Raw genomic sequence first — 22,305 nt, 5'->3', positions numbered from 1 at the left:
TGGTAGTCTCTGCCTCTCTCCACTGGGGTTACATGGGGTTATGGTTCTTACCTGGATGCCCTGTCCTTAGATGTGATAAGTACACACCATCCCAAATGTGCTATTTGGGGCTAATACCTTCCAAACCAATTGACATATTGACAGTTTCCCCAGTGTTTTAAATTGCAGTAAACTCCCTGATTTCAATATAGTTTGGGCATTTGTTAGAGTCCATCAGTTTTCTTTTAAGACAGCCAAGAAATAAGTGACCTGTGATGCTGTTGATTTTGGTCAGTCTCAATAGACCTCCTTTCCCTCTTGGTGCTTTGAAATGGTGTCTAACATGATTTTATAAGCTTCCACGTTTGTGACTGATGTAAAAGGCCAAGAAAAAAGGGTTTGCTTACCCATGTCAGCTCTCCAAAAGTTAAGGCATTAAATTGATCTTAATTGTTGGAGTGCTACTCCTGAGTCTGTTTTGGTGTTGCCAAGCTTTTGCTGCTCGTAACAGCCAGAGATTAATACCCTGGGCTGTTTGCTGGGCCTCTCCCTGGAAGGTGCAAGGCAGAAACCTCCCCGAGCCCAGGGCTGCAGCGTCCCCTGTGACTGCAGCAGCCGGGAGGGACGGGGGGAGATAAGGGCTGTGATCATCACTCAGCTCTCCCTTCTTTGCATACAAAGCCAAGAAACTGTGCTTTCTGCTTGCAGCCTCGGTTCTAGCCCTTCCCCCCTCACCATTTTCCACAACAGAAATGCTCTGCTGCTGTTCTGTGTGTGGAAGGAATTATTAAAATTAGCAGGTGCTTTTAATTAATTAAAGTTGCTCATGCTGGCTGCTCTCCTGCCAGTATGTCGGTGAGTTAAATAAACTTGGGAGGAAAAGCTGGGAATACAGATCATATTTCTCAGCTCAAGGCCTTTTGCTGTGGGATTTTTTAGGGCTTATAGAATTAATCAGATCTCTCTACAAGATAGCTCTCTGTTGCCCTCTCTTGCTCTGAGAAATTGCTTTTATGTACACAGAGCAACGCAGAGTATCTGTATTCAGAAAATGCATGTTTATGTCCAAGTTGTCCTGTAATAACATGCTTTGTAAAGACTGAAATGTAGCTTGTGGAGGGTCTCTTGTTGAGATATTGGCAGATACAGAGGCAGAGGAAGAGCAGCCTAGACTTGATTTTCCTTTTTCTTCCCCTGTTTAGTTTCCTTTTAATGAGTGCAGATTCTCAGTAATTACCCTCAGGGCCCTCACTGCACTTCTCTTCGATGTGCTGTATTTCTGTTTCAGTTTTCCTGCTTGCCTTTAGGTCCTTCATTTATATCCATCTCAGAGATGGGGGATGCTGATGCTGTTCCTGCACTCGACAGAGGTGCCAGATGAGCACCAGGTTATCGCTAGTCCAGAAATCTTTCTTGTCACACTTTGTCTTTTCCACTTAGAAGCAGAAGAGTAATCTCAGAGCAGAAATTACGTGTTTGGTTTGTAGCCAAACTTTTTGACCAGTTTTATCGTGTAATTTTGGGTCACGTGTGACTATGCTGTAGAGCCAAACGGCAGCTGCACCCCAGACTGTTGGCTGCATGAATGCAGCCAGTAAAAATTTGCATTTTCATCAGTCTTTTCCCCCCATTTCTTTTCCCATATAGTTGTCATTTGTTCATTTGATTTCCATTAACTCAGCTGCATTTGCTTCAATTCAATTTATGTCCTCTCAAAGGGCCTAGAGTAGATACTCTCATCAGCAGAGGATGCTTTCAGAGATTCCTTGTGGCATTTTCCCCAGGTAATATCTAATTATCTTTGGTAATAGGACTGAACAGAGGAATGCTATGAGGGCTACAGCATTCCTGGCACAGTGCTCTTCACACATGTTGAGGAGCTTGCACTCTTCTGCACACTCTTGTAGTTGTCCCAGCTGCAGTCCTGTGCCTTTGGTATACATTGGGTTGTGGTTTCTGTGACTGAAATCTCTGTCCTTAGCTTTGTAAAAATATTGACAGTTCACCACTTTTATAGCATTTTAATATGGTGCATTGCAGCAAGGAGCTACAAATTCTGTATAAATATTGACTTTTCCAAGCACCAATTCTGATTAAGTGATTTTTGTAGTTCTTACATCCGGCATGATACCACCATTACCATCACATAAGGAAAAAGTGTGTCCATCAACATGTTTAAATTCAAATTATTTCAGGGCGTTCTGCAGGAAGCACAGCTAAAGCACACCTGTATGTATCACATACAAACAGTTCTCCAGATGAAGGCTGCAGGAGGTATTTGGTCAATCAGAAACCAGTCTGCTTTCACAGGGATTGCCCTTACAAACTGTGTGAAGGGTTTCTGTTCTTTTGAAAGCTGGGGTAATAGTGACCCAGCCAGTGGGCATTATGGTGAGGGCAGCTGTACCAGTGTACTCTCTGCACTTTGTCCTTTCAGGCTGTCATCAAGGAGCAGCTCCAGGAGTCCTACGGGCTGTGTGAATATGCAGTCTACGTTCAAGGTAGGCAGGAGACCTCCAGAAGTCTTAATTTGCTAAACCAAGTTACTTCTGATTTGAGATACAGCGAGCAGTTAGAAGAGGAACAGATTAGAGAAGCATAAAATATGTATGTAAAAAATATTTGTATTTTTCTTCCTTCTTGCGAGGTCTAATTTTGAAGTTTGGGGGTTTCACATGGATGGCCAGATGAGATTTTCTGTTTTTTCAGTATTGATGAGTTAGTCACCATTACCTTCTCAGACTATGTGCTCTTGGCCTTCAGTGTGTGCTCTTGGGTTAGGTGTGTGTATTACAGATGCATGCTTTCTGATAGCTACCTGCCCTAGGTGATTGTTGTCCTACTCTTTGCTTTAAATACGCTCTTCCTCTCCTACCCTCAGTCCCCTAAAAAATGTCCCCCAAGACATGGCGTTGCAGTTAAGAAGTGCTGTATGTTGGCAGATGACCAGGGTGAGAGATGGCTAAAATTTGTTGGCCCAGGAGATACTGCATCCCGTAGAAGCTGGGGTGGGGTGTGTGTATGTGGGTTAGAAATACAGACTGCATTTTAAGAAGCAATTTGCTGGGGTTTAAAGCTGCCTGTATTCTGAAAAACAGAAATTTCTCCAAACAATCACGAGTCCTTTGCGTGTGTTGTCATCCTTCTCTCAAGACATAGCTTCTGCTTTTCAGGGCGAAATACCAAATAAACATTGTTATAATATATCTGTACTCTCCCCCTCCTTCCCCTGCTGTCAGACATGCACATTTTTCCTGCAGATAGTGGACTAATTTGACTGTTATATGTTGTCTTACAGCTTTGATATTTCGTTTGGAAGGAAAAATTCAGGAATCTCTTGAACTTTTTCAGACATGTTCCATTCTGAACCCTCGAAGTGCTGACAACCTCAAGCAGGTGGCACGATCTCTGTGAGTGGTGTTATATTTTTTTCCTTTGATGTGCCACCCGGGACCTTCCGGGTGTTTTGTTTTTCTCCGAGGCATCAAATTAAGTCCCAGGCTGCTTAATTCCAAACATGCTTCCTCCTTATCAACACCTGAATTGGCTTCCAGAAGTGTGGGCTCCCCTTAGAAACAAAATTTCTGTTATCTGTCTCACTGCCTTTGTCTTTTCTTCTTGTTTTTGCTTTAAGCAAGAAATGTAAAGCTCTGATTTCTAGCTTCAGAGCTAAGGGTGCTGACTAGAGCTATGTAAACTTGCCCCACAGGCCTCTTTCTGTCTCTGGGTGTCCAGTTAGATCACCTGCCGTTTTCCTTTGAGACAAAGGCAGACTGCAGAATCTCTGAATTCACTCCTTGGCTCTCCAGTAACACCAGTAACACCTCAGTATCTCGCAGGATTGATGACCTTGGCCCTGAAAGAGAACAGTGCTCCACTTGTAATATTGCTGAGACTGTAAACTTCTCAGGGCTTCTCACAGAGGCCTCTGCCTCTAGAGAACTGGCAAATAGCATCATTTCTCACTGGCAAAGGTGATAGTGGTTACACAGCAGGGTTTCAGAGCAAGAAAGGATAAATATTGAAATTCTTTTGCAGGTTTCTTTTAGGGAAGCACAAGGCAGCCATTGAAGTATACAACGAGGCAGCTAAGCTCGATGAAAAGGACTGGGTGAGTGGTTCAGTGACCTGCAGGTTATTGTAGTTTCAGATGCTTCCACAACTTTACAAAGACATCTGCAAACTTGCTGCAAGCAGAAGTGATGCTGCCAGCAGCCTGAGCAGAGGAAGAGCTGCAGGGTGAAGAGGCATTGCCTTTTAACAAGGGCTCTTGAGCACCAATGAGCCTCCACAGCATCTGGTTTGGATCACAGGAGCAAGGCATCATTTCTACCTGCAAAATCCCTCACCTTGTCTTGGGGTACAAACAGAGAATAGAGCAGCACGTTTTAGCTTTGTAAAATATCAGTATTAACGCAGACATATACATACATATACATTAAAGAAAGTATGGGAAGTACCTCACTGTTGGGAAACCCTCAGTTGTCATTAAAACTTACTTGAGTTAATTGGGAATCCTTTTGTAATGCAAAACACCTTTGTAAAAGTTGATCCTGAAACAGGGTTCCCTGTTACTTACCCAGCATTTCCTGTTTTGGCAAAGTGTAGGCCAATAGCTACAGGAGCAATAATTAAATCACCTCTTCTACATGAGAAAACAAAAAGTGAAGGCAGAGCATTGCAAAGCAGAACGTGTGACAGTGGGTAAGAGGAGAGAGGATGTGACTTGAATTAAAAGTGGGCAGCCTTCTGCAGGTTATAGTTTTGCTTGTGGAAGGGTTTTTTTTTACTTGCTACATGTGATCTGATTCCCTAAGACATAGGGCACTTGCTGATTTTAGTCATACTTTGATGCTTAGATCTTCTACAATTCAGGCTTGATGCAAGGGTACATGTGGTATTACTGAACTTAGCCTGTGCCAGACAGCTTTTCTATGGTAGGTCTTCTTTCAAGCCTGCATTCCCTGAACTAACCCAGCTATCTGCAGTATGTGCTTGGCATGCCTATGGCCTTGTCCTCAGGCACAGCAGGCAGATGTCAGTGGGTATTTTGATGACTGCTTTCCCATCCTTGGTTCAGCACTGGCAGCAGAGACCTGAGCTCTTCCCTCACCCTCATTCTGCAAGCTGCAGTAACTAGGAGCTACTGATTGGTTATTGTTCTGCACAGCTGGAGAGACCATGTGGAGGAAAAGATCATTCAAAGAGGGTTAATGGAGAAATAAGAGAGTTTCCTCTTAAAGGTCAAGGCCATCTAAACTGATAAAGCAGTGAAATGCTCACTGGAATAGAAACGAGGACTTTGCTTTTCAGCTCCCCAAGATGGGAGTCACATATCCATGAAGGAACCAGTCTTTGCTCCTTGTTCTCCAAGGAGACCATAATTGTGTGGTTTTTGTCTTGGTGGCCTTTTGTGTACAAGAACACCTGAGCTCTGAAGGTTCCTGAAACAACTTGAATTTATATGTTTACTTGATTTACAGAGAGGGATGTATGTGGGCAGGCAGAGGGATCTCCTCACCTGGGTCAGGGATGACTCTTGTCACTGACAGATGGTGCAGCATGTATCTCAAACCTCATGCTGATTTGTTTGGGGGTTTGTTGTTTTGGGAGTTTTTGTTTTTCTTTACAGGAGATCAGCCACAACCTGGGTGTGTGCTACATGTACTTGAAACACTTCAACAAGGTACTGCACATACACATCTACCAGACAAATGACTATCAGGTTTCTCAGAAAGTTTGCTCTCTGTAGTAGTTTGCCATGGGTCATTTTCAGCTGTAAGTACTGATGAAATATTTGCTTCAGCATTTGTTTCTGGGTGCAAAATTTTGTGAGCTGTCTCTGTTTTAATTTGCATATTGAATTGCTTGGAGTCAGCTACAAGTTAATCAAGTTGGCTAAGAGTGAAACTGAGGTTAGCCTTGTTGCTGGCCAGGATTTGAGCTAGGATTTTTCAGAGTGTTTCTGGTTTTAAAGGGACTGTTTGAGAAATCTGAAAGAGCTGCCCTGGACTAGACAGAAAAACAGCTGTGCTCCAACAAGAGCTGCTTGTTTCCCAGCCTTTTAAAACCAGAGTCATAAATGTGGCTGGTTTTTTGAGGAGCACCAATCCACAGAGCGTGCCAGTTCCATCTTATTCAAGAAAGAGGTGTGTGATGGTGAAGACCCAGACCATCTCCCCAACATACAGCTCAGAGTGCTGCACCATGTGCACAGAGTTTCTGAAGGAAAAATCATCCTTGGGTTTGGCAGGGTTCAGGGAGAACAGTCACAGTTTGCTGGAGGTACAGCAGGCATCTTTTTTCCCCCAGAGGGGGGATTTGCTCCTATGTCTGAAGCTGCTTCAATCCTGGAGCAAAAGTATCAAAGGAGCATAGCTGCAGTGTGGGCAGCGCTGACTTTATTTGATTTGTGGGTAATGAAGAACTTTTTGGAAGCTTGAAACAGAGTTTTGCACCCAGGTGTGAGCACAATGCATCCAGCTCTTCACTGGAGCCTCTCCTACATGCTAGTGGTGAGCACTGGGCTGTCTCTGATCCCATGGGCTTACTTTGTAAGGGTATAAAGGGCATTTAGAAAACTTAAGATTCCAGTTTGGACCAGTTGCTCCCTGCTAATCCTTCTGGTGGAATGCAGTGGCCCTTGGAGCAAACCCCTGTTTGAAGAAGTGAGAACCTCTGGAGTATAGGTTCATACATAGGATTTGTTGTCTGCTGTAATGTCTTCCCAACTGGAACTTGCTGACTTCTCAGCTTTTCCGTAAGTCTGAGATGTACTGGCCACCCTAGGCAGCAGTACTTCCATGGGGATGTTTTAAATATAATGAAGCCCTCAGGGATAACTGTCTAGTAGCTGCTGGTAACAGATGCCCCATGTCAGCATTTCTCTTTCTAATATATGACCTCTTCAGAGACAGCAAACATTCTTTGCTGTTCTGCTGGCTAGGCCTGAGGAATTAAGAGGAAGACATGCTTCATGATGTCTTCTGTTGTGGAGGCAATGGGTGTATGTTTGACAAGAGCTGATTCACTCCTCTGGTTTACTTGGCAATCCATGCTCATTGTTGGAATAAGCATTTTAGGAAAGTATAAGCTGTGTTGTACCTCTTAACCTAAAAAACCCTGGAGATTCACTCAAAACAAGGAAATTCAAATACAGGAACAGGCTTGTGCTCTTCTCTTGGGAGGTCATTGCTCCTTGGCTTCATTTGAAGCATGTCAGATTGCCTTTTTCTGCCCCTAGAAGCATGTGGTTCCCAATGCAGAAGTTGTTTCAACAATTGTCTGGGCTGGGTTTTGCTAGAAGGTTCTCTGAGCTCAGGGGGTGTTGGCTGTTCCCTTTCTCTAGCTGCTGGGGATTGCTTTGGGCTGTTGCTTCACTGGGGTCTGTGTAATCACTTTTTTTTTTTTTTTTTAATTTTCTGTGGTTGTGTGTTTAGGCACAAGACCAGCTAAACAATGCCCTGGAGCTCAACAGACATGATCTGACTTACATGATGCTGGGGAAAATTCACCTACTGGAGGGAGAGATGGACAAAGCCATTGAAGTCTATAAGAAAGCTGTAGAGTAAGAATGTATCCATCTTTCTATCTGTCCATGTTCCATCCTGTGCCAGGAGAAATTTGATTGCTGTCCCAGATCTGAATTGAGGACATGATTAAAAAGCTCATGGTAATTATAATGTGTCCCTGCAAAGCTGGCACTTTCAAGGTCTTCATCTGTCGCTGCTGTAGTCTTCCTCCTGCTGACAGTGTGTCAGGGAAGACACATAAAGGTGGCTGTTTGAAGGGCTGCCAAAAAAAAGTGGAAAAACCCAAAATGGACAGAAATGCCTAGGAACAAACCTATCCTGAGCTGGCTTCATAATTCCCAAAGGTTTATCTACAAAAAGATTTAACCTTGGGTGTCTCTCTAGCCCTGATCTTCAGTAAAAAAATGGTTGCTGGGTTTCACAGTGTTCACTTGGAGCCTTTTGTGTTTGAAAGCCTGCGAGTTGGCAGCCTGGAGATGGGTTGGTGCACAGGAAGTTTCCCCCACCCCATCAGTGTTTCTCAGTACTGCTCTCTCATTTTAGGGCATTGCTGAGCATCTGATTTACTGATGCTTTTAAAATGTAGTTTTGTAATGGAGAAGAACAGTAAAGAAAAGAGTATTCTGGAAGCCACTGGCAGATCTACATTTTTTTACTGTCTGTTTTCACATACTGTTTCCTCAGACAACTTTTTTCTGGATGCTATCTGGCAGTATACTGGGCTGGGTAGATATTTGGACTAATATAAAATTTTTATTATGTAAGTAATCCTTGCTAAGCACCTTACCAGGTTTATGTATCTAATCCTAGTGCTCCCCTGCCCTCCTTTCTTCCTCACTTTTATTTTCTTTTTTTTTCTTCATCTGCCTGTTACATTTTGCTGTCTGTTACCAGCCCCAGGGTCCTTGCTTTGTGCTTCTGTACTGCCAGGCACAGACAGTTTTGTTCTGGCTGAGGTTTAAAGGTGCCAATATGAGTGTGCAGATGAGATTCTTAAGCCTTGATAGCAGGGAATTGAAAACTTTACTTGTGTTAAGGTGAGTGAGACCACAAATACAGTGTCTTTTTCTACTTTTTCTTTTTTTGATGTTGTTTTCATCCTATTTATGTCTTCAAAAGCTGCTGGCTTTTTCAAAGGCTTCTCATGTTGCCTTGTGAACCTCATGCTAGCAGTGAGGGATTGGGAGTTGCAGGCAGTAACTGAAAGCCTTGGGGATATATTTTTTCAAGTTTCTCTGTGCTGAATAGCGGGGTGTGTGGCCAGGGATGCACTAACAGGCAGTGCCTGTCTGAACACTGTTCTACAGTGCAACACAAAGCTGTAGTGAGCGGTCCACAGCTGCTTTGGGAAACATGATTTGTAGTGTTGTATAAAGTAAACTAAAAGTCTGACCATGAGTGTGTGTAGGATCCATCAGAGAGGCTGAGAACTGCCTGTCCAACATGCCCCAAGAGCCTTCGAATGGATTTACAGGGGGGAAAATCCCATTTTGTATTTCAAGGTTGCTGATGCAGACTTGCCTTGAAGCTTTAAAAAAAAGAAATTATGTCATTATGCATCCAGATGTGTTTCTGAGAGCTGTGGTGACTTCTCATTTGTACCTAGAAGTCGTTTTGAAAGCTTAGGTGCCATGTTGTTCAAAGAAGTCCCCCCACCACTGGTAGTTGTTCTGATATTTGCACTGAATAATAACACTTAATTTCCTGGGTGATACCAGCATAATGTATCATGATTCCATGTGCTGTTTCTACCATGTTCTGGAAGAGCTAATAAACAGCTCATCCCTCTGGCTTTTGTGTTACAGGTTTTCTCCAGAAAACACAGACCTCCTTACGACACTGGGGTTGCTGTACTTGCAGGTACTGAATACTATTACCTGTTATATGAACTTAATTATTTTCAAAACGGCCAGGGTGGTTTTTTTATAGAGTTAACTTCCATCCACTTGCATATGTTTCTCTAAAGACTGCATTTAACATGACAGAGCTCGCTTTTGTGTATCTTCCTTTTTCCCTCTTGCTGCTAAAAGCAAGTTGATTTTCTGGATCTGAGCCAGCCCAGGAATTTAGTTTGGCAACTGCACTAATTCTGTTAGAAGCTCTCCAAGTACAACAAAGTATGACAAGTCATTGCCTTGCTTCTGGAGCAGAAGTCTAGCAAGTTACTCTCCTACAAAATCAGCCATGAGATTGTTTGTGTTAATGTACCATAGAGGAAAATCAGAATCGAGTTAAATAACAAAGGCATTCTTAAACAGTTCCCTATCTGTTTAGGTGCTCAAGAATATAAGGTAGGTCTCTAAAAACATTTCCTTGCTCTAGAGAGAGGGGAATTCAATAGGAGCCTTGGATTTCTTAAGTGGATACATGTGGGTTTAGAAGGGAGTATGTCATGGGAAGGGGGATCTGTAAGATAGGAGAAGCTTGAGTATAATATTGGCCCTGTGAATTTAGCTCCCAGGTCTCTGTGCTGTGATTCATTTGGCTGGTTTATCATGTGTCTGAATTACGTACTCACCTTCAGTTGTTCAAAGATGCTTCTGCAGCCTTCCCACTATTACTCACAGAAGTTACCAGACTGTGATGAATCCTGTTTGGACTGGTACAATTCTCACATAACTCAATTGAAAACAATGGCATTTAAGGGTTTCTAAGCAGTCATGTGCTTATTCACTGACACAGTCATGCCCACAAACAGGTGCAGTCCAGCAGAAGAGAAGGAAGATATTTTCCCATGAAAAGAGTGAGGAAGGTGTAGTGGGGGAATCAAGGATGTACAGAGTAGTCATTTGTAACCTCTTTTCTGTAAGAGAGGACTATCAATCCAGAGTTCCTGCACAGAAATGTCACAGTGCAAACTCTGTGGAAAACTTTGTTTTGGTCAGGACAGCCCAGCAAAATAAATGTTCAGAATCTGTAAATTACCAAACAAGAACATGTGTATGTAATGGGAGCACTGTAAAATTCACTTTCCTGAATATTTGTTTTAAGTGACCCAGAAATTCTAGTGCTCAGAAAGCATGTCTTCTCCTTGTGCCTGAATTTCTGATGCATATTCCCTTCCTTTTCCTAGCTTGGGGATTACAAGAAGGCTTTTGAACACCTTGGAAACGCGCTTAGTTATGACCCAACCAACTACAAGGTATCACAAGGAGTGGAAATGAACCAGATGAATGAGACACCTCTTAAAGCTAATTCCAGTATCAGAGCTTTGCCATCTATGTCCAGGGCCTTAGCCTGGAGAGGCTGAGAATGATCATGCCCAGAAGGCTTTCCCCAAATATATTCTGGGACCTGGATATGTGTGGAGGCAGGGAAAAGGGAGGAGGCAGAATAAAGCCCTTTGGGTTTTAGTCTGAAGTTGCAAACAAATTAAAACAAATGGAATTTACTTTGTAAGGAACATGTTCTAGACAATGTTTCAGAAATCCCAAGAGGTGCTCTTGGGTTCCTGTGACTCCTAGGTATGGAGATGAGACTGTTGTATTACTCTCCCACCAGGTAAAAACTCTGTGCTTCCAACTGATGTATACAAATGTGACTTTTTCTTGGCTCTGGTCTGGAGGGTCTACCTTGACATGTAGATTTCATTCCTGACTGTGAAACTGCTTCCCTTTTTAGCTTAATTTCTTTCTGCTTCTTTTTCCTTCCATGCAATGTTAACTGTGTGGAGCACTGAAATGTGGGGCTAGCAAGTGATAAATGAGCACGATGTGAATGTTGTTGTGAAAACACCTTTATACTTACAGATTTTATTTGTGACTGTGAAATATTATAAAGGACTTAACTAGTGTGGTTTAAATATGGTGTGTTGCAGTCACTTGGGTTTTTTTCCCCATGCATATTTCCATTTATTTGCAGTATCAAGCAGTCGGTGTGAACTAGGCTAGCTTTGCTGCATATGTCTTGCTTGAGTATGTTTTACTCTTTCACCAGAGCTATTTCTATCTGTACTTGTTTACTCCATTAGTACATGGATCTTCTCAGAGACTCAGACTCAAGGAGATACTGATGCCACCCCGAAATATACCCTAAATACTTCTCATATTGCAGTATTTCCAAGATAGTTATGATCAAGACAGTTAAGAAAGAACAGGGACCCAAGTGATGTCTTCACCCTGTCTTCTGCTGTATGCCAGGAAATTCTAGAGTCCCCATCTGCTCCCTATTGTTGGTCTTGGCAGCCCTTAGAAGAAAACATCTGAAAAAAATTAAATGGTTGCTCTTGAAATGGCTTTATTTTATTAATTTTTTTCCGATTGTCTTATTGCTATATTTGGGAAAACTGCAGTTCCTCAGCTGGTCACTCTCATCTTCTCTCAAAGGCTACCTTGGCAGCTGGCAGCATGATGCAGGTCCATGGAGATTTTGATGTTGCCCTCTCAAAATACAAGGTGGTAGCCAGTACTGTGCCAGAAAGCCCTCCACTTTGGAACAACATCGGGATGTGCTTCTTCGGGAAGAAGAAATATGTGGCAGTAAGTACCTGGTTTCCTTTCTTTATTTCAACTGTAGGTAACTTGAGACAAAGACAAGATTCCTCTCATTGCAGAGACAGGAGGTCTGCTCTGGGTGGGCTGTGTTACAGCGCATTTATTCCTTTTTTGAAGGCTATCAGTTGCCTGAAGAGGGCAAACTACTTGGCTCCCTTTGACTGGAAGATCTTGTACAATCTGGGGTTAGTCCACCTCACCATGCAGCAGTATGCCTCTGCTTTCCACTTCCTCAGCGCTGCCATCAACTTCCAGCCCAAGATGGGGGAGCTGTTCATGCTCCTCGCAGGTACAGAACTCTCCCTTCTCCTGCTCTGGGGGTGCAGCCTTGTAGAGACAGAATGCTTGGGCATTTTGGGTCAGGGCTATACTAAGACTCTGTTCCACAGTAGGTCACTGACAAATACAAAGTCTTAATAGACTGTTGTCTCTCTGTAGTGAACAAGAAAGTTAAATTGCAGCCAGATCCAGTTTAAACAGTTTAAACAGATCATAGAATCATAGAATCGGCTGGGTTGGAAGGGACCTCAGAGATCATCCAGTCCAACCAGTGAACCACTACTGCTGCAGTTACCAGACCATGGCACTGAGTGCCACATCCAGTCTCTTTTTAAATATCTCCAGGGATGGAGAATCCACTACTTCCCTGGGCAGCCCATTCCAATGCCTGATTACCCTCTCGGTAAAGAAATTCTTTCTAATATCCAACCTAAACCTCCCCCGGCACAACTTAAGACCGTGCCAGACATTCTGCACATCAGGTTTTGGGTTCCCTAAGGAGAGAGCGTGGATTTCCAGCACTGAACAGTTTTGGGATCAAGCAAGACAAATATTTGTCAGAAATGCTGTTAGTAGGGTTAATCCTGGCAGCAGTCCAGACAACCCTGCTGGCACCTATTTATTTTACAGTGTGCATTCAGAATGGTCTTTGTGAGTCATCCATGTGTGTGTATACTTTGCTTTGGTACAGTTGCTCTGACAAACCTTGAAGACATTGAGAATGCAAAACGTTCCTACAAGCAAGCTGTGGCACTGGACAGGTAAATCTTCCCTGTAGCTAATTGTGTTTGATTGTGTTGCTTTGCCTCCCTCCCCTCGTTTCCTTTGCAGGCTTTGTCCTTTTACTCTGACTCTGAATGTTTTGTGACAGGGAAACATTTTTATTCCTCCAGCTGCACATGTCACTGTTTTAAAACCTATTATTATTGTTGTTATTATTGTTATTACTGTAATTGTTATACAGATTAGCTTTGAAAAATTAAAGAGAAACTTTGTCTCAGTTCAACCAAAAGCTGGCTTTTATTTTGCTGTTTGGTTAGTGAGTTAGTGGTGATAACTCTGGATTCCAGGCCACCTTCCAGTGAATATTTATGCATAGCAGAGCAGATTCAATTGAAGGAGACCAATCAGCAAAATATTTTGTAACCCAAAGTTGGAGCACTATGCAGGGCAATGGGAGGTTTGAAATAAAGCCTGTTATGAATAGGGCAGAAGCAAGAATTTAGCTGGTACAGTGTGAGCAAAAAGCCAGTATAAAGCATCTAAAAGGGCAGCAGTGTATCCCTTCCTCCTCTATTTTGTTAACACTGTCTGTGTTTGCAATCAGGCTCTTAGAGCACTTGGTTTTGAAAAGTTAACTCAAACCTTGCAGTATTTCATCATTTTGATCAGAAAAACAAATTTGTCTCAAATTTATGAACGGTTTTTGCTCTCTGGGCCTGCTTTTCTTTTTCTCTTTTCAGGTTTTAACTGTGAGGTGATTAGATTCTGATTTTTCTCCCCAGTTCACTGTGAATATTGGCACCTTTAGGGCAGCAGAGTGTTCAGGGAGCCCAAGGAGTCTGTGCAGCGGAACTGTGGGAAAGCCACTCCTCCCATCTGCAGGATCCACCACAAGGTGGCATGAGAAGATGCTGGCCCCTTTTCCTTTGTCTTCTCTAACCTGGGTGTAGTGGCCAGACTTCATTCTGGGAATCCTGGAAGTTCCTGAAGCCAAAGGGCATCAGGTTTCCAAAAAGTGTTTGATGCCGTGATGCCATTCTCTTGGTGAAGAGGTGCTGTAAATGCTCTCCAGTGTTTACAGGGAATTATGTGGCTTGCACACCCACCCCAGCTCTTGAATCAGCTTAACTCTGCATGGCCAGCATGCATCTTGCACTGAAGTTCTTCAGACTTCTGCATTAAAAGAATTACAAAGCAGTCTTCAATATTACTTCTGCATCTATTTCAAACATCAGTAGGTCTGTGCATCCTCCCCAGAGGAACCAAACCTTTGCAAACTGTGGTTAAAATGCCTTGCTGTGCGAGAACATTTTCCAGTTACACGTTGCTTGTTCCTGTCCCTCACAGACAAAGTCCCATCTGCTCCTTTGCTTGACTTTACTGATCAGCCTTCCATGTCCAGCTGGGCACTGTGGGACCCTGAAGATTGCTCAGACTGCTTAGCCATAAATTTTTGTGCTTTAATCAAAGAGAGGAATGGAAACATAACTCTACAACTTCACCTCAATATTTGGCAATATTCTGATGCTACAGCTCTATAGTCTTCCTGGGAAAATAAAACCTCATCAAAGCCAAAAAAAGTGCCAGCTGCCAGGGAGTGCTGGGAGGAATATCTAGACTTGGTTAGGTTTGTTCAGCTGATAGGGTATATATTTTAGGCTGTTAGTGTGTGGTGGAATCTGTGTTCCCACAGGTTCTCTTTACTGGCATATTATGAGCTCTTTGGCTGGGGTGAACGTAGTCAGGTTTGTTTCCATTGCCATAAATATTTTTATAGCAATGTGGTGACATTTGGCCTGGGTGCCCTGCTGGGGTCTGGAATGGAAAGCATCTTGGAAAAATCTTTAAAAGAAGCTGTTTCCTCTTAGTGCTCATTCTAGCTCATAGCTGTCTGCCCTTTCTATGGTTATTCAGCTATTTTTTCCTGTCATACTGCTCTAGAAGGTGAATTGGCTTGATAAGGTTCAATTAATTTTAAAGCTTGATCTTCCCAGATCTCTTGTTTTCAGTGCTTTATTGTATAGGTTTGCTGTTTTGTATTTTCTTTTTGGCTTTTTTCCCCCCACTGAAGAGACAAGGTTTTGATAGTTATTTTTTCCTGCATTTCTTCCTTTGCTTTGGCAAAGACAGTGAAGAGAGTTTGTTGGTTTATTTTTATGACAGGATCAGTGTTGCAGTGTCTCAGTTAAAGAAAACCAGTGGTTGTAAATGCTATCAGATTTCTTATAACAGTTTTTTTTCTTGCAGCACTGCAATATAACTTATTAAGTGATGGATATTAATGGCCTGCAGATGGCACTTTCTGTTTATTGCACAGTGTTAGCAGAAGCCTCCTTCACTTCTCTCAGAAGATGCTCTCTGTCCTGGCCCCCAGGCCTGAGTGCTGGAGTCCTTGGATGTCTCCAATGCTCCCTTCCAGACTCCAGGAGGGGGCACCAGTCCCTTTGCTCACAGTTACTCAGCAAACTGTACAGAGCATCCCTGGCTGCCCTGAGTGCAGTGAGAGGAGTGTGTGGCTTGGGCAATGTTCCTCATGAAGCCATCAGCAGCTCACCCCCTCTCCTGCCCAAAAGCAGCCTCTGCCAGGTCCCACCCCAGGTCCTGAGCTGTGCTGAGGCTGGTGCCTTGCTTCCTTTTCATGTCTTTGTCAAATAATGGACCTGTATTTTGCCTCTCCAAAACAAGGGTGGAATTCAGACTGCAAAAGATGTGTTAGAGCATTTTGCTGAGTGTGGCTCATCAGGCAGTCAAGGAAGGATCAGGTCACTGGGAGCTTCACTTATTAATCCCAGAACCAAGGATGTCAGCTCACTCTTTCCCTCAAGTTTTGTTTGCTTGCACTCCTGGCTATGCCAGCAGAAAAGCTGCTGTGCAGGGTTAATGTATCCTAGTGAAGCAAATGGATACTGTGGGAAATGAGAATACATGGAGCCATCTGTGAGAGCCTGGGCTAGGTCACAGATCAGCTTTCACAGTATGATGAGACCCCTCTCTCTGCTCCTCCTGCCCTAGGAGATGGGGAGTGGGTAGTGGGCAGAGTGGTGTGTGTTGTCCTTGGCACTCGGCTGCTTTTTGAGCCCAGCACCACGTCTCTCACCAAGCACATGGGACTCCGTTGTGATCCCAAAGGCACTGTGCAGCCCCTCACCTGCTTTGGGGTCAGGGTAGTCCATGGCTTGTCCATGACAGACACTAGGGTGTCTCCAGCTTTGCTGCTTGGGCACAACTTAGCCAGCATAACTGTTCCCTCAGGGAATGTCATACATCCTGTGTGTGTATTGCAGGTGCAACCCCCTGGTCAACCTGAACTATGCCATCCTGCTGTATAATCAGGGGGACAAGAAGGGAGCCCTCTGCCAGTACCAGGAGATGGAGAAGAAGGTTAATGTGGTAAAGGAGAGCAGTACCCTTGACTTTGACCCTGAGGTATGTGCCCAACAGTTGTCAGCAGGAACTAAGCAGCCATGCTAAGATTGGCAACAAAGGAGGAGGAAATTTGACTTTGGAGTCCAATTATTTGGAAAAAACTCTGTTTACGAGGTTTTCTGAGTAGAGCAGTTGCCTGCTGAGAGCTGCTTGCTTCTTTTCTGCTCTTTGAAGGCCAGTTCTTCAATCGATACCCAGCAAGACAAGATTTCCTTTTAATTAAGGGAATGAATTAGCAGGGATGTTTCCCTCGAGCACCAAGGCAGTAGCCAGCTCTGCACAGATGTTGTTTTTTGGGGTTTTTTGTGTGTTGACTTTATGGTTGTCTGAAGTGTTCCTGTTTAAAATGCTCTTCTCCTTTTGCTCCTTGAGAAGATGGTGGAGGTTGCCCAGAAGATGGGAGCTGCCCTGCAGGTTGGGGAGAGCCTGGTCTGGACTAAGCCTTCTAAAGAGTCTAAAGCCAAGCAGCGAGCAGCTCCCTCAGGGAAATCCTCCAGCACTCAGCAGCCTTTGGGCTCCAACCAGGCCCTGGGTCAAGCCATGTCCTCGGCTGCAGGGTATGGGAAAGCCATGCAGCTTCCCCCAGGTACTTCCCTTTGCCTTCTTTTTGAAATAGAACTGTGAGAGGGGAGAAGGGGAGAAGAGAAATCTCTCTGAGTACAGTTACAGCACATGTTTAGGAAGGTGTCAACTTCCTTGGAAGGGAGATGCTCTCTGTGGTGCATTATGCTGTTATGCCTTCCCAGGATAAAGTCAGTATTGATTCCTTTCCTATCTGAGCCACCATGGGTAAGAATACTGTTAGCCTGGGGCTGCGAATCTGCTCTGGGAGAGAAGTGGGGTCAGAAACCAGACCTCTGGTTTTCCTTTGGAAGAGCCCAGGAGCTGACATGCGCGTGGAATTGTGGAATCACAGAATGGTTTGAGTTGGAAGGGACATACAGAGAGAGACAGACTGCTCCAGAGAAGGGAAATGATGGAAATTTTTCTGTTACAAAAATAACTGCAGCTGGACTGCTTTAAAGCTGTCCAGCCATGCTCCTCCTTTGCAGATGCTGATGAATTACCTTTTAGTACAGGCCAATGAACTGAATATCTGGAGATGGCATCAGCCTTAGGAGGCTTAGACCAGTCTCTGTATGTGCTGCTACTTGCTGGGGCTGGGTAGGAACATCTCCTGAGCCACCAGTCATAGCCTGACCTCCTCTCACCTCATCGCTTCTGAGCAGCAGTGTGCTAGAGAGATTGTTCATCGTGGTGATTTTCTGTCTCTCTTAGGCTTGTTGCCTGTGGACTCATCCAAGAGAGAAGCTGTGTAATCCAGACCTCTTTCTTTGGCACCCCTAGGGACCAGTTCCATTTCTCATGCTTGGAATGAACTTTCCATGCAGGGAAAGCTTAGTTGGGAAAACTGAAAAATAAGAGATAAAGGAGGTTGGGTTTTACTTGAAGGACTTTATCATCCATATCAGAGAAGGGAGATGGCTCATAATGTCAGTTATCATCCTAAACCCAATCAACTTCAGCATGCAAGTGTCCTGTTTTGATTTTACTCTGTAAGTAGCTACTTCAACTATCTGGAAACTCTCCCTGAGTTTCCTTAAGCTGTGAACTGCAAATAATGTTGTGGTTTTGGCTCCAGCTTGAGTACAAACCGGAACTGTTTTACCTTCCAAAGCATGAGTGCATCTCCAGTTTTGTAGTGTCAACAACCCAGCTGAATCCTGCCCCCTTAGCTTCCTTTCAGCAGAACTTTGGGCACTATAAGGTCTCTGGCTGTGTAACTCCAGAGTTGAGTGCTATCAGTAAGCTAATGCTAGACAGAAGATATCTGAGAGTAATTAATAACTGTGATAGTTCTGCATCTCCCTGCTGCCTGGAAGGGCAAAAAGAATAGACAAAAGAAGTGTGTTTTTACACTGACTGTGGCTGTGTTCTCTCCCCAGGTGCTGGAGCATCAGCAAAGTCTCCCTCACTCCCTGTGGAGCCAGAACAAGGCCAGGACACCAGCCCTGAGGAGACCTTGGCTGCTGCAGATGCTGAAGAACAGAGCGAAGAAAAGTGCAAGAGCCAGCAGGCAGATGACTAGGATGGACTCTGGTGGTGACAGGCAGGTACAGGGGCTGCCTGCTGACCTCTGGAGTAAGGGACCTGTCCTCTCCCCTGACCCATGGGTTGACTTCAGCCCACTGTCAGTTAGTCTCGGTGCAGCTGTTTTCTGTTCATGAGTTTAGCATGTGGTCTCTTCCTTGTCCCAAGGAGTCATTGCAGCAAGCAGAAGACTTTCCTGCATAGCTTCTGTTAGTGTGGTCACAGCTTACTGCTACAGGAGACTGGAGGATGGAGATCCATCTCTCCACAGTGTTGGTTGTCTTCAGCTTTTGGGTCTAAGTGTTCAAGAAGGATGCTGAGGTATATCCAATATGTTTAGAAAAGCCAGCAGTGACTTAGCATCCTGGACCCCAAAGAGGGTCACACTCTTCAGTGGCTGTACTTGTATGTGACTGGGGAGTAAGGTCAGAGTAAAGCTGGAGTGAGGTCAGCTGTAATATGCACAGAGAAGGGGAGAAGTAGAGGAGCAGAAAGCCAGGCTTGGGGCCTGGAGTGAAGGGCTTGTTGCTCCCGATTTCACAAGGGCACTCCTTGGTAAAAGCTTTCTCAAGGCTGGAAGGAGGAAGCTGGAGCAGCAAGGAGCTACTGTCCCCAAGCAGGGCACTGTCATGTCACAAGGAGACTGGCTGTTCTGGAAGTGGGGTAGCTACAGCAGCAAAAAAGTCTGCCAAATGCCTAATTGTTTGCTGAGAAACAGAGAAAGTGAAGCTGGTGAAGCTCTGTGTCCATGTGATCTGACTTCTTCATGGATAATTTATATTGCCCAGCATGGGGGGAGATTTGATTGCAGGGGAAAAAAACAAACCAAACCAAAGAGCAGAGCTTCTCGGAACAGAGAATATGGTCAGCTTCAGTGTGAAACTGAAATTGTTTTACAATGACAGAAGCCATGCTCTGAATAATTTAGTTGTGCCCTGCTTGTAATTGCATTTTAGGAGAAATCATTCATGTTAGCTGCAAGGTGGCAAAGCAGCCCATTGGTGAGCAGAGCAAGGAATTTTAATGGTCATGTGATACTCAAAGCTTTGAAAATGTTTCTGTCCTTGAACAGTAAATTCTGAGCCTTCCTTTTCTTTGCTACTGTCAGTTTGTTCCTCTGGTTCCTGCTTTTAGTTCTGCACTGTTGTGTTATATCACTCCATAATTAACAAGTCCAACAGAGCAGGGTCAGTAGTGGAAACTTGTCTGTAGCAAGGAGGTAAAAGCAGCATGACCAGGGCTCTGGATACATAAACATCCTTCAGCTGTGCTTTGTGGTTAGCTGCTGTTATCCAGAATGACATTAATGCATCCTTAGAGCACAACCTGTAATGAAAGTGCTGTCCTGCTCCCTGGAGAACACTGAGCAAGTAGGAACCCTTCATTTTCCCTCTGCTTTGCTTGCCAAAACTGCCTGCTTTTCTCAAATGTGGCTCTTTTTTTTTTCCAGTTGTCCTCTGCTGACACGTTTTGTGTAGGTGCAGCTCCAGGGTAGCGCTCCTGTGAGGTTTCCCTCATGCCAGGAGTTGAAGAAAACAGAATCTTTTTTTGAGCACTGGTACATGTCAACAAACCAGACAAGAAGCAGTGTAAATCAGGTACAGTGCAGCCATTTTTATTCACATTAAACTTTTGACACTGAAAGTTATTGCAGTGTTAACAGAGTGGCTGTGGAGGTTTGAGATTGCTGAGCAAGGGTAGGCCAGGTGTGGGAATGCTTTACACTCCTCCCCAAACTGCAGTTCAAGACAATAACAATTGATTGCTGTGATATTTTAGTCATACCACAAAGGCTTTCATGCCTTTCATGATATGTTCCTTTCAGTCCAAGGAACAATGACCAGGACAGTGTGGTTACACCATCTTTGCTGATCGAGGAAGGTTTTTCCGTCTATATGCTCATGACCCTTTGTTTTGATATTACTCCTTGCTTTCCCCTGCCTTCTGCTTGTTGTAAAAAAGAAAGTGAGCTTAAGACTGTAGCATTTTGAAACTCTTTTGCTATATTTAATAGCTGGGAGCAGCCCTGGTCCTGTTGCTGTTCTCAGCTCAGAGCCCACCAGGGACAAAGATGTGTCTCCTCCTCTCATGCAGTCCTTATTACCTTCCTGGTGTGGGGATGCTTTTAGAGGGTAAATGGTACACATTAGGGTACATTTGGAGGAAAGGTATTTAAAATACATATATATTGGTGAAAAGCTTATGCAGCCACTTAAGGGGTTCTATGAAGAGATGTGGTAGCACCTTGAGACTTTTTGGATTGGAACAGAGCAAAAGGGAGTTTCATCTCTAAGGAAGTGTTTTTCAATATGAAATTACATTAGGATAATAAATAGAACTGCAATTCCTTGTCCTGTCTTCTCTCTTCCCCCCTGGGTATTGTGAAGATGGCATTTGCATATAGGAAATTCAGTGTGTTTTTATGGAGAGCTTTTCTTATGCTATCCAGTAAGTGGGAGGCTGGACTGCTTTTTCAGCTGAACTGAACCAAAGGATTTTTCATCAGAACCCCACTTAAGTCAATTGAGGGAGTTTGGAAATCACACCTTATGTTCCAAAACCTGTTTCAGGCATCAGCCATAATTCTAGTCTTCTGTTTTCTCCCATAATTGAAACTTTAAGGTGGAGAAGAATAATGAGTTTAGTTTTCCTGAGAAATCCATAGGGGAGGTTTTCAGGGTATTTTTTTTGTTCCTCCCACTTGCACTTTAATGAGATTTCTACTCAAAGACATTTGCATTCTTCTGCTGCTGTGTGATCTCCCCAGCAGAGGCTGGGACCAGGCTTGGCTTTCCAAACACCAGTGAGCTGTTGGGCACAGATGCCATTCCCAGCTTCTGGCACAGAAGAGAACAGCCACGTGTGCTATGGCCAGCTGTTTCCTTTGCTGAGAGAACATCCTTCCACAAGAGTTTGGTTCAGTAACTCCCTGAGAATTCAGTGCTTAGGATCTACCTGAGATATGCAAGAAACTGCTCCATCTGTTACAGAAGAGAGCTTCATCTGACACCTTTGAATGGGCAGGGGAACCATGGATGCTGACTCTAAGGTCAAGACTGGCTGAAGAGTTGACTCAGTATTGGTGATGCAGAAAGCAGGCATGAGTGATGAGGCCAAGCTACACAAAAGAGAAGTTGCAGCTAGGTTTCCTCTGCCCCTTGTAACTCAAACCCAACCCTTGATCCATTACCACAGTGGTTCCCAGACCATGGCACTGAGTGCCACATTCAGTCTCTTCTTAAAAACCTCCAGGGACAGAGAATCCACCACCTCCCTGGGCAGCCCATTACAATGCCTAATCATCTGCTCTGTAAAGAATATTGCTAAACCTCCCCTGGCAGAGCTTGAGTCCTCACCCTCTTGTCTTACTGAGAGCTGCCTGGGAGAAGAGACTGACTACCCCCTGGCTCCAACCTCCTTTCAGGGAGATGTAGAGAGTGATGAGGTCTCCCCTGAGCCGCCTCTTCTCCAGCCTGAACAGCCCCAGCTCCCTCAGCCCTTCCTCACAGGACTTGTGCTGGATCCCTTCACAGCCTTCTTGCTCTTCTCTGGACCTGCTCCAGCACCTCAGTCTCCTTCCTGAACTGAGGGGCCCAGAACTGGACACAGGACTCAAGCTGTGGCCTCACCCGGGCTGAGTACAGGGGCAGAATCACTTCCCTGGACCTGTTTGCCATGCTGTTCCTGATCTAGGCCAGGATGCCATTGGCCTTCTAGGCCACCTGGGCACACTGCTGGCTCATGTTGAGCTTCCTGGCAATCCAGACTCCCAGGTCCCTTTC

The 22,305-nt window shown here is 44.3% G+C and overlaps 1 protein-coding gene across 3 annotated transcripts in view; it reads left to right on the top strand.

Annotated features, from left to right (window-relative positions):
* BBS4 (Bardet-Biedl syndrome 4) overlaps nt 1-20,867 on the top strand; it is a 47,271-nt gene extending 26,404 nt beyond the window's left edge. The window contains exons 4-16 of one of the 3 annotated variants that reach the window (XM_030456819.1): nt 2,417-2,480; nt 3,278-3,389; nt 4,018-4,090; nt 5,612-5,665; nt 7,419-7,546; nt 9,317-9,371; nt 10,585-10,653; nt 11,837-11,989; nt 12,122-12,293; nt 12,975-13,044; nt 16,291-16,432; nt 16,808-17,018; nt 18,379-20,867. In XM_030456819.1, the coding sequence (XP_030312679.1) occupies nt 2,417-2,480; nt 3,278-3,389; nt 4,018-4,090; nt 5,612-5,665; nt 7,419-7,546; nt 9,317-9,371; nt 10,585-10,653; nt 11,837-11,989; nt 12,122-12,293; nt 12,975-13,044; nt 16,291-16,432; nt 16,808-17,018; nt 18,379-18,521 (1,446 nt within the window). In that variant the 3' untranslated portion in view covers nt 18,522-20,867. Of the gene's footprint in view, nt 1-2,416; nt 2,481-3,277; nt 3,390-4,017; nt 4,091-5,611; nt 5,666-7,418; nt 7,547-9,316; nt 9,372-10,584; nt 10,654-11,836; nt 12,023-12,121; nt 12,294-12,974; nt 13,045-16,290; nt 16,433-16,807; nt 17,019-18,378 lie in introns of all 3 variants that reach the window. The other 2 variants (XM_030456818.1, XM_030456820.1) reach the window with 2 other exon arrangements.
* Nucleotides 20,868-22,305: the final 1,438 nt, after the last annotated feature.

The sequence above is a fragment of the Calypte anna genome, chromosome 10, assembly GCF_003957555.1.
Source record: "Calypte anna isolate BGI_N300 chromosome 10, bCalAnn1_v1.p, whole genome shotgun sequence".
Lineage (NCBI taxonomy): Eukaryota > Metazoa > Chordata > Aves > Apodiformes > Trochilidae > Calypte > Calypte anna.
Note: the sequence above shows the minus strand (reverse complement) of the source record. Positions and strands in the feature narration are given on the sequence as shown.